Source organism: Aegilops tauschii, chromosome 1 (assembly GCF_002575655.3).
Source record: "Aegilops tauschii subsp. strangulata cultivar AL8/78 chromosome 1, Aet v6.0, whole genome shotgun sequence".
NCBI lineage: Eukaryota > Viridiplantae > Streptophyta > Magnoliopsida > Poales > Poaceae > Aegilops > Aegilops tauschii.
This window is the reverse complement of record NC_053035.3, coordinates 474931880-474947327: the sequence shown is the minus strand read 5'-3', so window position 1 is coordinate 474947327 and position 15448 is coordinate 474931880. Positions and strand designations below refer to the sequence as shown.

At 44.2% G+C, this 15448-nt stretch overlaps 2 protein-coding genes across 2 annotated transcripts in view; both read right to left on the bottom strand.

The window, feature by feature from the left end:
* LOC109750860 (putative F-box protein At2g02030) overlaps positions 1–631 on the bottom strand; it is a 2435-nt gene extending 1804 nt beyond the window's left edge. Inside the window, exon 1 of the mRNA XM_020309798.4 lies at positions 440–631. The gene's annotated coding sequence lies outside the window, so the exon portion shown is untranslated. The remainder of the gene's footprint in view (positions 1–439) is intronic.
* Positions 632–6366: 5735 nt separating this feature from the next.
* LOC109750861 (uncharacterized) lies at positions 6367–11416 on the bottom strand. Its single transcript, XM_020309799.4, has 15 exons — positions 10974–11416; positions 10804–10881; positions 10637–10686; positions 10481–10534; positions 10197–10249; positions 9661–9733; positions 9202–9263; positions 9028–9096; positions 8318–8426; positions 7936–8006; positions 7723–7823; positions 7353–7448; positions 7175–7242; positions 6816–6861; positions 6367–6682 (listed from the first exon to the last, which is right to left on the bottom strand). Exons 1-15 carry the CDS (start codon positions 11133–11135, stop codon positions 6602–6604), a joined length of 1173 nt encoding a protein of 390 aa, XP_020165388.1. The 5' UTR covers positions 11136–11416; the 3' UTR covers positions 6367–6601.
* Positions 11417–15448: the final 4032 nt, after the last annotated feature.

Below are 15448 nucleotides of genomic sequence, written 5' to 3'. Positions count from 1 at the left end.
TAGACACACACCGCACTGCAGGACTAGCCTGCATCTTGGACAGAACATATCTGTATTGTCTTGAAACGAACAGGCAAGATCAACCAAAATTATTATTTTTACATTGAGAAAATAAAACGATTACTCTTTTTTTTGTTTAACATGAATGAATGCTCTTACATATAGTAACACATTGAAACACCATGTAAAATACTCCCTCCGTTCCTAAATGCAAGTCTTTTTTAAAGATTTTAATATGGACTACGTACGGATGTATATAGACGTAGTTTAGAGTCTAGATTCACTCATTTTGCTCCGTACTTGGTCCATATTTAGGAACGGAGGGAATACAACACTACAACAACAAAGGGAAGACGAGAGAGAGCAGAAGGAGATCCATGTGACAAGAAGATGAATTAAGGCATCGAACAGATCCGAGGTAGGTAGGGGGGTTCCTTACCAAGCGAATCCACTGGACGGCGGCCGCGACGAATCCGCGAAGCTCGGAGGATTAGGGCTACGGCGGCTCGGCGGGAGGAAGACTCGATTTTTCTGCCGGGAGAGACGGCGAGATATCGAGGGGAAGGGGATTATTTATTTGGGTTGGAATTGGATACGAACTGGTGAGAGTGGCGAGGGAGGGACTAGGACTACCTGGCCTGTCGGGGCGTCCGATCCCTGTAGTCTGTCGGCATCCGTCCGTCCCTTACAGGCGTCCGATTTGACATCAATGGTTGGCATCGCAAATACTCTCCCCGTTGTCTTCGATCACGTTAGAGCAGGGGATTCGTTGAAATTATATGCTCTATCTCCATCCTCACGTATTTTTTAGAAAAGAAGGATTACCAAGTTAAAAAAAAAGATTACCCATGACCTCTGCATCTGAATGATGCATGTAGCATTGCAGCCCCATCTCTGTCCTCACTTGAAAAAACGCAAAAACATTGTGTCATCGGAAAAGCTATACACCCAACGTTTCCCACGAACGTCACGCGTGTGAACGCCTCATTGGCTGTTGGATGGAGTGCACAAATCTTTGCGCAATGCCAGGCTGGCGATCCCCGTTCACGCAATGGAGTGAAAGTTTTATTGTGACAGCCATCAATGTTTACTCTTTCTATCCATTCCCCCACGCTTCCGTCTCCCATGCACCACTCGCCTCCTTTGGGCGAGAGACAAGTCTGGCCGGCACCCCTCCTTCCCTCACCGTCGTTGGCCATCGACGGGCATGATGCGTCGGGCCTGCGCCACGCCTCCCTTCCCCATCGCTGCCCGTCGATATGCCGATGGTAGCATTTTAGTCCTTCCAGTTGTCTCCTCCCAACTTTTGCAAGTCAGGAATCTCATCCCGCATTATGCTGATTATATTGGACTCAAACTCAATTACCAAAAAAAATGTTGTGGTACCCATCAGCATACATAATGACTCTATACCTGGTTTACTTGCAATTTTGGGATGTCGGCAGGGCAAGTTTCCTTTCACCTATTTGGGGCTTCCAATGAGCACTACACAGTTGAAGCTTGAGGACTTCTGTCCACCATGCAAAGAGTGGAAAGATGGCTTTCAGGATGCTCTACCCTATTTTCTTATGATGGCAGGCTGCTTTTGATTAAATCTGTCTTCTCAGCCTTGCCTATCTTCTTCATGTGCACTTTGGCCCTGCCAGTTGGTATCATCAACCAGCTCAAAAAAATACCCGAGGCACTTTTTATGGAGAAATTTGGTAGGGAGGAAAGTGGAGTTGCTCTGGTGACCTGGGACAAGGACAGTAAACCAAAATTGCATGGGATTGGACATTTTAGACATTGTTGAACAACAAAGCATTGTTCATGAAAAATCTGCAGAAATTTTACAATAAAGAGGATCTTCCCTGGGTGAAGCTTATTTGGGAAGTGCACTACTCCTCTCTCCCACTGGACAAAAAAGTTGGCTCATTTTGGTGGAAAACCCATCTCAGCTTGCTCCAAACCTTCAAACAAGCCTGCAAATGTGTGGTCAATTCTGGTAGTACCATCCAGTTCTAGACTGATAATTGGACCGATGAGCCACTGCAACAAAAGCTCCCTATACTTCACTCCTTTGCCAAAGATGGGGTTATTTCACTTAAGGACTTTGCTGAACACTAGGACTGGGTTGAGCAGTTCCATCTAGCTCTTTCAAACCAAGCACATGAGCAATTTCTACAAGGGTGAATTCCGTATATGGCACTCAAAACTTGCCCGTACCCCCATCTGCCATTGGCAATTTCCCTCTGTCAAATATGCCACCGAAAATTTGCACCGCGTGCAGATATGCCACTATGGCCAGTTTGACCGTTAGTTGACCGTCAAGTGGAAGGTGAAAAGACAATTTTGTTCACTTTTTCCAAATTTTGTTCACTTTTTAAAAAAATTGTTCGCAACACAGGCTCCGTCACAGTAATTGTTCACTTTTAAAAAAACTATTATAAAAAATTGTTCGCAATATAGAAGGACACATTTAAAAAAAAATCATGCGCTACATTAATTGTTACTACAGTACGTCGCCCGCTGCACTAGTTGCTCCAGTACTGGACGCGAAAGTATTCTGCGCAGTGGCATATCTGTACGCGCTACATTAATTATATGTCTTTTCACCTTCCACTTGACAGTCAACTAACGGTCAAACTGGCCATAGTGGCATATCTGTACGCGGTGCAAATTTTCGGTGGCATATTTGACAGAGGGAAATTTCCAATGGCATATGCGGATACGAGCAAGCTTTGAGTGGGCGTTGCGGGCCAAGGTCCGGCGAGTAGTCCAGGGGGACGTGAACACTCAATTCTTTCACATGATTGCTAATGGTAAGCATCGAAAGAAGAGGATCTTTCAGCTTGAGCAAGATGAGGGTACAATTGTAGGACAGAAAAACCTAAAATTGTACATAACTGAGTACTATAAGCAGTTGTTTGGCCCTCCAGAAAATAACTGTGTGTCTCTGGATGAGTCCAGGGTTGAGGATGTTCCTCAGCTCACAGCTGTGGAGAATGATATTCTGACGGCTCCTTTTTCCGAGAAAGAGGTACTTGAGGCCGTTTCGCAAATGAAAAATAACAAAGCGCCGGGGCCAGATGGATTTCCAGCGGAGTTCTATAAGAAATGTTGGCATATCATTAAAGGGTATTTGTTGCCTTTGTTCAATGATCTGTTTGCTGGACAGCTTCATCTTTTTCAGCTAAATTTTGGAAAGATCACCCTTCTTCCTAAGAAAACAGAGGCTGTGAGAATTGAGCAATTCAGGCCAATCTGTCTTCTTAATGTTAGTTTCAAAATTTTCACCAAGGTCGGGACCAATAGGCTCTCACAGATCGCGCATGCTGTTGTGCAGCCTACCCAAACTGCCTTCATGCCGGACAGGAACATCCTTGAGGGGGTTGTGGTCCTTCATGAAACGCTCCATGAAATCCACACGAAAAAGCTGGATGGGGTTGTTTTCAAAGTGGATTTCGAAAAAGCGTATGACAAAGTCAAATGGCCATTCCTTCAACAGGCCTTACGCATGAAGGGTTTTGATGAGGCTTGGCGACGCCAGGTAGAATCCTTTACGCAAAAAGGGTGTTGGAATTAAAGTAAATGATGATATAGGGCATTATTTCCAGACACACAAAGGCCTGAGGCAAGGAGATCCAATGTCCCCTATTTTGTTCAACATTGTGGTTGATATGTTGGCAATTCTCATAGGCAGGGCAAAGGACGCCGGTCAGGTAGGTGGCTTGGTGCCTAACCTAGTTGATGGGGGTGTGTCCATTTTGCAGTACGCTGATGATACAATCATCTTTTTGGAGCATGACTTGGCAAAAGCGAGAAACATGAAGCTGGTGTTGTGTTTATTTGAACAATTGTCCGGTTTAAAGATTAACTTTCATAAAAGCGAGTTGTTCTGCTTTGGTAGAGCCAAGGAGGAACAAGAGGCTTATAGGCAATTGTTTGGATGTGAATTAGGGGCTTTACCTTTTACTTACCTAGGTATACCCATTCATCATCGTAAGCTCACGAACAGAGAGTGGAAATGTATCGAAGATCGGTTCGAAAAGAAACTTAGTTGCTGGAAGGGCAAACTTATGTCTTATGGAGGCCGGTTAATTCTTATTAATTCGGTGCTCACAAGTATGCCGATGTTCCTCCTATCTTTCTTTGAGGTTCCAGTTGGGGTTAGGAAAAGGCTGGACTTCTATCGATCAAGATTTTTTTGGCAGAGTGATGATCTTAAGAGAAAGTATAGACTCGCCAAGTGGGATGTTATTTGTCGTCCTAAGGATCAAGGGGGGTTGGGTATCGAGAATCTTGAGGTCAAGAACAGATGCCTGCTTAGTAAGTGGCTATATAAGCTATCAGTTGAGACTGATGCGACTTGGGCACAGATTCTACGTAACAAGTATCTGCAATCCAAAACTTTGTCACAGGTGACAGTGAGATCAACTGATTCGCCATTTTGGAAGGGGCTTATGAGAGTTAAGGCAGCCTTCTTTAATAGAACAAAGTTTATTGTCGGAGATGGCAACGATACTCGCTTCTGGGAGGACACTTGGCTTGGTGATACACCTTTGGCATTACAGTACCCAACTCTGTATCGTATTGTCCATCGCCGTGATGCGCTAGTGGCAACGATTATGCAGGCCATTCCCCTTAATATCCAGTTTAGGAGGGTGCTTGTTGGTGATAGATGGGAAGCTTGGCTTCATCTGGTGCGTAGACTGATGGAGGTCCAGCTACATCATCAGCCCGATCAGTTGTGTTGGAAACTTACTAGGTCTGGACAATTTACCGTTAAGTCGATGTACATCGATGTTATTAACTCGAGTGTCATTCCTAGCTCCAAACATGTTTGGAAAGTCAAAGTTCCTTTGAAAATTAAAGTGTTTATGTGGTTTGTCCATAAACAGGTCATTCTTACAAAGGACAACTTGGTTAAGCGCAATTGGACAGGATCTACTAGGTGTAGTTTCTGTGATCGGGATGTGACCATTAAGCATCTCTTCTTTGAGTGCCCGTTGGCGAGAATTTTGTGGCGCTCCGTGCAAATTGCCTTTAACATTACTCCTCCGAGTTCGGTCGGGTCGTTATTTGGAACGTGGCTGGATGGGATAGAGTCCGTTATAGCTAGACACATTCGTGTAGGAGTTTGTGCGTTGTTATGGGCAATTTGGAACTGCAGAAATGATTTGGCTTTTAACAGAATAACTACTATTCATTTTTTGCAGGTTGTATTCCGTGCTACGGCGCTGATCCATATGTGGTCCCTACTCACTCCGACGGAGGCCAGGGAGCGTTTGGTTACTGGATCTGTCCGGTGGGAGATGGTAGCGCGGGATATCTTCAACCGGTTTGGATGGCGGTCATGTAATAGGATAGGCAATTAGTTTTCCTATCTTTATTATGCCAGCCGGTTGTGGCTTTATGGCCTTTTTCTGTTTTAGCGTCGAGGTCTATGTGAGCTCGACTTTATTTTGTTTTACGACTCTACGACATTGTTGAACCAATTTTATTTATCTAAGTGGCCGTATGCATCGTTCTGATGCAGAGGCCGGGGAGTCCCCCTTTTCGAATTTTTTTTACGGAATTCACCCTTTCTACAACTCCATGACATTGTTCCTGTTTTGACACCTTCAGAGACAGACAAGTGGCAGTGCCTTGGACAAGATTAGAAGTACTCTTCAATGAAAATGTACAAGCATTTGTTGGGGTACCAAGAGGGGCACACTTTCCTCAATCACATCTGAGCACTTCTAGCAGACTAAAGCACAACTTTTTTTTTCTGGTTAGTGGCCCATGACATAGTTAACACAAGATCCTTGATTCGAAGAGGGATGCAGCTGCATGACCCCTTCTGTCCAAATTGTGACCAAGAGACTGAAGAAACACTCATGCACCTGCTCTGGGATTGCAACTTTGCAAATAAATGTTGGGCCTCTTTGATCCCTACAAAAATGAGAGGCACCTCTTTTTTTCCAAGGCTGAGCTGCCGCCTCATTTTGGCATGGAGATAACCATGTTGGGATGCTGGAGTATTTGGATTCAGAGGAATGGTCAAAAGTATTTAGACTCATTCAACCAATACGTATCTAATATGTATTTCCGGATTCATTCTTGGTATTTCGTTGCACTGGTAGACTGGCCTTCCTTTCTTCTATGTGAACTTCAATACGTATCTAATATCACAGAGAGTTGTTAATGTGCCGGTCTGCAGTGAAATCAAGAGATTCAGGCAAACTAGGGCGGCAGAGAAGAGGATGGCAACACATGGCATGGTTAGCGACGTGGGCGAATATTGGCATTGATATCCCTCGTGCAAGAGCACACTTTTGGATTCCACAAGTGTGTAAAAATAGAGCATTCCGTGCACAAGTTAGGACCATATAACAAACTACATGTGCACAATTTCATCCCATTTTATACAGTTTTCAGGAGGTCATGTTTTAGCATCTTTTTTACAAGCGCACATGGTACGGAAATGATGTAATCTATACCTATAAATCTTTACATGCTTTCTAGGGACTTGGAAGTGTATTTGCAGGCACGACTAGTTGAAGATTTTAGTTTCCTGGTAGCACAGCATCTTCACAGGGGCCTTTTCTCCGCGCCTCATCGTGACAATCCATGCGAATCACGTCTTCCCCTGGTAATACTTGTTCACCAGTCTCTCTGAGTACTCTCCAAACGTAAGCGCTCCGTTTGGTGGAATCAACTGACATGTTTACAGAAAACAGACATTAGTAGAACAAAAAAAGGAGCGGACCAGCACCAAATGCAGGTTTATGTTCATTGCGAAAAAGATAAAATGAAGTGAGGCAAGATTTTGTGATGGATAAATGACAAACCTCTTGGTGGTAAGGAATTTCACTTGGAAAGTTAAGCGTCTCATTCCTGCAAAAATAATTATAAAAGAATGATTATTCTTTTAGTACATGTAAGCAGATGTTTAACAAACCCATAATAATCACCCAGTTCTTCCGGATTAATTAATACCGTACAAAATCCGATTCTGCTGGGTTTAGCTTAACTGGTCCAACGTGAAAACAGAAGTGCATTCACTATGGAGTGTAGATTCTAGTGTTTGCGCAGCACAGCGTACTGACTATTACTTTTAACCAGAGGAACAAACACAGATAACATAGTCGATCAAATGGAAGCAAAACTACACCGTCCTCACAATTTTGAGTAGAAAGTTTGCACGTACCAATCTGGTTGCATGAACATTGCAAAAGTAGAGCGCTCAACATTTGAAGCATTCGCACCGCTGGGTGCCTGGAAGTAGCAGCATCAGTATGAGAAGTTACAACCGTGGGAAATTTGGGACACTAATTACCTTGTACACTACAAAACTAGGTCAACTGTTAAGCTCTTTGACATAATACCTGTACACAGTGTGGAGTTGCACATAGACGACCTCTTGATAGTATTTCAGTAGTTTCCCCAATTTGGTAAGCTAATTCATCCTCCCCAAATGTAACCTACAATATATCCAACCAAAAGGCAAATAAACGCAGAGCTGTGAGGACAATTTTAACATAGTTATTTAGCCAACAGGTGTCAACACAGATTCTATGCAAAAATCTAACCAGCGAGGAACACAGCCAGTCTTAGTGTCTATTTCCCTGTGCAGGAAGCACAGGTATACCTTTTTTCTATAGATGTAATAATGTAAAGATGACTCTGCATAATTTACATTACATAGCTTATTATCTATATTTGACGAGAAAGCTACTGGAATTTGCAGGAACTTACCTTAACAACTCGGTCATCACGAGTCCGGATGTACAGCCCAGCTGCACTATCAGGACAGGGGACCTCCACTGAATTTTTCATAAACAGGCCACATGTAAGACCTGCATGAACAGACGAACTATTAGCTACAAAAAAAACTTCTTCAAGACAAAACCATAGCAAATGTTACAGCAACATGTACATGAAAAGAAATCCAGATAAGATGCGCATTACCTGTTAAAGACCCATGGTCAGTATGCCATCCACACCACGATGAAACAGAATCACCATCTTCTTTTTGTGTGCTGTCATATGGAGTAAGTTAATATCAACTGTTACAACTAAAAACTGGAAAGGTTGGTTGAATGATCAAGAAAGAATTTAAGATTTGATCCAATTGTAATATGCCTTTGCACAAGTGATAGTATAGTTTGCTAATGCTATTATTCTTGATGGGCTGTTTAGAGGAAGTGCAGAACCACCAAACCACAATAAACCATTCTAAATACTCTAAAAACTCCAACATAACTGAAGGTTACAAGGGTATTCACTATCTAGAGCAAATTAATTCTTTATATATGTATCTTTCATGAGTCATGTCATATGCTGGATGTACCTGAATTGTCTGGGGAAATAATACAGGAGACGCCCCTTGTGACACCTTGAACGGGAAATTGTCTGCTCAAGACTTTCACCATCATATGGTTCCACTCCGTGCTGCATTACTGCAAAACAGACAGATGTTGATCCATTTGACTAACTGGTAAACCAAACTTCAAAAGAAAGCACAATTAGAAGGCCGAGAATTAATATGGAGGACACTATTTCCAAAAGACACTTACGGGTACCATATCCATGATTCATATTTCTTATGCCAATATTTTTCCTTTTGTATATTATAGTACAATGTGGTAGTTCATTAGATGCTCAAATTATTGCTCCGGTGTTGAAATAGTAGAACAATCAAGTTATCTCGGAAAAAATAACAGTTTAGCCAATAAACTAGTGGAGATCTTACAAAGACAAATGGATGTCGTTTGTCCATTAAAAGCTTAAGAAAGTTACAAGTATCCCTAGAGTTATGTAGACACATTATTGCGTTGAAAAAATTTCATCACTGGCAATTCATAACAGAGTTTGCAACTGCTATTCAGATTCATAATACATTCTAAAAAGTTGGGTATTCAACTGGCCATTTCCTCCACAATTGTACACTGTTCATAGAATATTCTAGAACCAATATATGCATCACGAGAAACAAATTTACTGTGTGGTAAATCTCCAGAGAACCATACTGAGTTACAGTACTATTTACACAGTACATACCATAGAGATCACAATGACGAGCCAACATCAAGCCAACTTCCAACATTAGCTTTCCAAGAGCTTTAAATGCTGTAAATGAAAGAATGCGAGGGCAACTTTTAATGCACTGTGAATAAATAGTCATGAACTATTGCAGTAAGCTTTTCAACACCAGGACAGTCAGTCAAGTCGTACCTATTTCAAGCTCAGGCAGATGATCAGCTGGCCAGATATTTGGTCGGCAGTACGATGGATACCTGCAGATTAAAGAAACATTAGATATCATGAAAAGGTAAACATAAGGCATAATATTGCAGCTCAAGAAGCATTTAGCAATATTAATATAAAAAATATAGAAGGGATTTATTTTTCTTTTCCTTGAGGAATTATTCAGAATAAGTAGCTAACACATCACACAATATTGAGTGATAGAAGACAATAACCGGCATTCAGATTTAATATGGACAGAGATCTCATCAAACATATTAGACTTGGGGCAATCTCATAGAACTAAATATTATCAGTAAACCAAGATGATATATTTTTATGTTAGAAGTATTATACCTAGTTACAAAGACATCGACTTGGGGCAATCTCGTAGACTAAATATTATCAGAACTGAGATGATATGTTTTTATGTTAGAAATATCATACCTACTTACAAGGACATCATCAGCAGTAGGGACATCCAAAATTGGGTTGGCATAGTAGGAGCCTTTGAATGTGTCTGCATAGATGATGACAAATTACCTATGAGTTAAAATTATGCCAAGATATACAAGTTCTTCAAAAAATTAAAAATAAAACCAAAAAAACTACTCTTTTGCGTTCACTATAATAGTGTTGCAATCGATTTAGGCCCCGCTCGGCTTCACTCCACTCCACGGCTTCGCTCCGGGAGCGGACGGAGCAGTAGTGCAAAATCTTCGAGCCAGCAAACAGCCGCTCCACAGATCGTAGGAGCGGTGGATTCCCGAATGGGGCCTTAATTTCATAAATGCAATAGCTAAGTTCATTTTGCTGACATTACACTAAGAATGCAAAGCGCAACTGCACAATCTTGGAGGTGCAGAGTGAACTTGGGAATGAAGTTCAACAATATCCAAGGTCTTGATTCACCTTGCAATTATCATTCAGAAACTGACAGGAGAATGCATAATTACTTAATTAGTACAAGGGGGAATGTTTACCGAGTTTCCCAGATTCAAGTTTCTCTTTCCCATGGCTCCAGCCGAAATTATACCTGTGCAGTAGCCACAACAGTTCACAAATCATTTTAAGCTAGTGATCTATGCACAAGCATCAATACTCACAGTGTGCTCACTGCTCACTGAGAACTATCCAACTTGACATGAACAGAAGCACATATTGTATATCAACCAAAACTAGGATCTCTTAAGTCTGAAGTGCAGCAGGCATAACCGAATTCTTGATGGCAAAACCACATAACCATGTAACCGGTTACTAATACTACCTGCTGTCCGGGTCCTCAAGTTCTTTCTTCACATCTTCAGGGAGGTTTGCAACTCTGACAGGCAGCAAATAAGGGACAGATGTCAGATACATTCCGCATTTGGGCACTGAACTGAATCCTGCACTGAAATTAGGGGCCAGAGACACGTATACATACTTCGGCGCCAAGTGCAGGAGCGTTCTCCTCAGAGCTGGGAAATCGGGCACCTGAACGCGCAGAAAGCAAAAAAGGCACGCTTAAAATTCAGTTTGGCTGAAGGAATGAACCCCATGGCTTGGCTCTGCCCGGATCGCCGTACGCAATCGCAAGGGACGGATACTCACGCCGGAAATGGAGATGATGCCGAGCCCGTCGGGGCCGAGCCCCTCCTCGATCTTGCCGCTCAGGTCCCTGCCCCGCTCCTGCGCGTCAGTCAGTCTGTCAGAACCAGAGGAAGCGCGAAACCAGCCGCCGCGCGAGGCGAGGCGGGGAGAAGCGAAGGGGGGACGCGCACCTTGAGGTCGGCGAAGGGGATGGAGACCGTGCGGACGGACGGCGGCATGACGACGGCGCGGCAGCGGACACGGCGGGGCAAGGCGCGGTCTTGGCCCCGGTCTCGGTTCCGGACGGCTGGTGCCCAAGTGGATCGCGCCCCCACGACACTGCCCACCTCCATCTATATCCCCCTCGCTGGCGCACGCGCCGGTCGCTGTCCCCCCGACCCGACTGACGGAGGGTGGCGTGCGGTTGCGCGGTGGTTTGGTCGTTGGCGCTGCGGCGCGGCGAGAAGGAATTGAGTAATTGGGGGCAGTGGCACGGTGCCCGGCCCCGGCACGCCACCGCAGCGTTTGTGCCGTGTGCGCCGCCTCCGCCCGCCGGCCGCCGCCGCCTTTGTTATCTGCCGTTGCCACCTAATTTGACCTCACCACCGTGAAACTGAATCTTGTTTTTCCTTTTGGGAAAAGGCCAAATAGTAAAACATTAAAGTCAAAGCCAGTCTTACCAAGATTATCCTTACAGAAACAGAAAACTGAATATAGGTCCTTGAGAAAAATGACGTCGTCCACTTCCTAAACTCGATCCCGCATCTCGACCTGTGTTGAGCAGAGCCACGAGACGTCGGTGACAACGATACCGCCAAAATAAGAATGTGGCGAAGAGGGCTGGACGACCACCCCGGGTCCGACCAGACAGATCAGGGAAGGCCTAACCTCATTAGCTTCCCGGTGAAGACAAAGTTGACCGAACTTTGCAAGCGAGTTGCAGGTGAGAGAAATAACTAGAGGACCAAGACACAAAGTGTTGTCCACTCGGACAGTGGTTTTGAAAGTTACCTGCAAAACACAAAGACGGATCCAGGTATGCCGCTTCAGACGAGTAGCGACCAAACAACCCCACCCTTACCTTCGTCACAATCGAAATTGACCAGGAGTAGGAGAAACATTATTCATAAAGCGCACAACGCCATCATCACCACCACAACACCGCTATCGAGAAGCAGATCCGAACCTTAAAAGCCTAATTACATCACCATAACATAGATCGACCCCCCGCCCACCACCACCACCACCAGAGTGGCTGACGGAGGAGGAGGGGCCTGGACGACAAGGAATGGTAGGAATGGCTTGCCCCTTTTTCCGCGGGAGAGAAAAGGAGTTTCGGGACACAACACATCTGGTTAGTACTTGACTATCAGTACATTATTGTTTTTTAGAACTACACAATTAGTACATGAACATCAAGACATATTGTTGGTTTACTCCTATCAAGCCATTCATCCTTGTAGTAATGTGTGTAGTACGGAGTACTTAGAATTATCCTCGGGTGTTTGCAAGATGTTGGTCACATACTCCTCTCTTTTGGTTTGTTAGGCACGCGGGTTATTGCTTTATCGTAAATGGGAGAAACTAGGTATTACTTACTTCTTCTGTAAAGAAATATAGGAGCGTTTAGATCACTACTTTGGTACTCTTATATTTCTTTACAGAAGGAGTACTTGCCATATGAAGTATATAATTAGAACTTCTTTTGAATGTGAATTTAATAGTATATATTTTATTGACCAAATTGATGAAGTATAAAATATAGGTGTGCCTTGTAAATTAAAAGGGATGTAGTAGTGACTTGGTGTGTGTATTATCATACATCTACCTCTTCTCCACAACCTACCGGTAGGACTTGCGCATTGGCACATCGCGACATTTGTTAAAGTGTTATTCTAATTCGGCAATGGGCTAATTTTGTTTTCACACATGTGACGAGAGGAACCAACATTTGTTGATATTCTTTTTGGATTTTTTTTTCTAGAGATCCTTTCTAAGTGTAGTTCATTGATTTACTTAAGAGGTTTTCTTTTTTGATTTTGGTTTACTTAGAGTTCAAACTCAAGACTTGAGGGCCAAGTGAATGACACACAATCTATCTCCCTTAGTGGTCGTTGTCTTCCCATACGGAATGACGAACGATGGGGGAATTGTGGTGGTGTGTGGTTGCAGTGGTTTGCTCATTGTCACCATCAATGAAGGTTTGTGAGGGGCTAAGAAAGTGTGTGTGTGTGGGGGGGGGGGGGGGGGGGGTGGGGGGTATCTCTATGTCTCACAATCCTCCTCTTCCTTATCAATTGTTACCTAATTTGAGCTCGCTATTGTGAAATTGAAATTCTTATGTGCCATTATACCTCGCCATCTGCCGGGCTGGGCCAGGCTTCGGGCCGGGCGTACCAAAACCCGAGGCAGAAAATCTAGGCCCGAACCCGACTCAGCCCGGCTGTCGGGCCTCGTTTTTAGGCCCATGCCCGGCCCGACAGTGATAAATCCTGCCGGGCCTCGGGTCGGGCCCCTTCCCTAAAACACAAAAATGCCAAGCCCAGGCCCGGCCTGACGTGTGCTTCAGGCTCAAAACTCAGACCTAAGGCCTGGCCCATGGGCAAGACCGGGCCGGGTCGGGTCGGGCCGAGTATCCCATGGCCAGGTATATGTGCCATGCAGTACATGAATGTTGAGATGTACAGATTACTGGTCTACTCCACTCCATATCAAGTGATTAATTCTTATCGTAAGGTCAATATGTACTGTTATCCTCAAATAATTGCAAAATGGTAGTTATATAGTTAGTTGATACGTCTCCAACGTATCTATAATTTATGAAGTATTCATGCTATTATATTATCAATCTTGAATGTTTTATATGCATTTATATGCTATTTTATATGGTCTTTGGGACTAACCTATTAACCTAGGGCCCAGTGCCAGTTTCTGTTTTTTCCTTGTTTTAGAATATCGCAGAAAAGGAAAACCAAACGGAGTCCAATTGACCTGAAACTTGACGGAGCTTATTTTTGGACCAGAAGAAGGCCACGGAGTCAAAAAGTTGGGCCAGAAGAGTCCTGGGCTGCCCACGAGGGTGGGGGGCGCGCCCACCCCCCTAGGCGCGCCTCCCTGCCTCGTGGACAGCCTGGAGACCCCCCCTGACTTGTTCTCGACGCCAATACCTCTCATATATACCCAAACTTCCAGAAAGAAACCTAGATCGGAAGTTCCGCCGCCGCAAGCCTCTATAGCCACGAGAAATCAAACTAGGCCCTCTCCGGCACCCTGCTGGAGGGGGCCATCATCACCGGTGGCCATGGAGGAGTATCCCGGAGAGGCCATCATCGCCATGAAGGCCAAGGACCAGAGGGAGAACCTTTCCCCATCCAGGCGGAGGCCATGGAAGAGGAAGCACAAGGGGGAGAACCTCTCCTCCTCTCTCTTGGTGGCACTGGAGTGCCATCGAGAGGGGAATCATCGCCGCGGTGATCGTCTTCATCAACATCACCACCATCATCACCATCCTCATCTCTTTTACGCGGTCCACTCTCCCGCACCCCGCTGTAATCCCTACTTGAAGATGGTGCTTTATGCCACATATTATGATCCAATGATGTGTTGGCATCCTATGATGTTTTGAGTAGATATCCTTTGTCTTTGGGTTGATTGATGATCTAGATTGGTACGAGTTGTATGTTCTATTTTGGTGCTGTCCTATGGTGCCCTCCGTGTCGCGCAAGCGTGAGGGATTCCCGTGGCAGATAGGGCTTGAGAGAATATTGATCTTACCTTTAGCTCCTTGTGGGTTCGACACTCCATACTTATCATTTCCACCTTTGGAAATTGCTACGATGATTCCCTGCACTTGGGGATTATCATTAGTGACTTTAGGGGAAGAATTCCAACTCCCCAAAAATCCAATGGTCTTGGTAATCAAAGAGACCCTAGTGTGTGCATTATTGTGTCTATTGAAACCTATTAGTAGGCCTTGACACTTAGTTGCTATGTACCTTCAACTTCTTGTAAGCTAGCACCCTCAAAGAAGTACTTGGAAGGAATGTCGAAGTATAACTCGACAATTGTCAATAAAGAGCCGCCTTGCAAGCACCCATCCAAATGATATTGCATAGACATTCTCCAACCTCCAAGGGTATCCAGTGAAGTTTAAACCCGAAGTGTGCCTTTGGAGTTCATGGAGGAATTTTACATCCTTGATGTCAAAAAGGGATCAAAGTAAATCCAACGGAAATCAATGACATACTGGACATGTAGGTGCAAAGATCCTTCAAGAATGGTGCAACGCCTTGCTACCTCTTGAGCACTGTGTTGGTTTTCCCTTGAAGAGGAAAGGGTGATGCAGCAAATTAGCGTAAGTATTTCTCTCAGTTTTTGAGAACCAAGGTATCAATCCAGTAGGAGGCTACGCGCGAGTCCCTCGCACCTACACAAACAAATAAATCCACGCAACCAACGCGATAAGGGGTTGTCAATCCCTACACGGTCACTTACGAGAGTGAGATCTGATAGATATGATAGGATACTATTTTTGGTATTTTTGTGATAAAGATGCAAAGTAAAATAAAAGCAAAGTAAAAAGCAACGGAAATAACTAAGTGTTGGAAGATTAATATGATGAAGATAGACCCGGGGGCCATAGGTTTCACTAGTGGCTTCTCTCAAG

Coding starts and splice junctions, on each gene's coding strand:
- LOC109750861 (XM_020309799.4), bottom strand. CDS start 11,135: ATGGAGGTGGGCAGTGTCGTGGGGGCGCGATCCACTTGGGCACCAGCC. Junction 9,734..10,196: donor ACTTGAATCTGGGAAACTCG/GTAAACATTCCC, acceptor TCATCTATGCAG/ACACATTCAAAGGCTCCTAC. Junction 8,427..9,027: donor TCGTCATTGTGATCTCTATG/GTATGTACTGTG, acceptor TCTGTTTTGCAG/TAATGCAGCACGGAGTGGAA.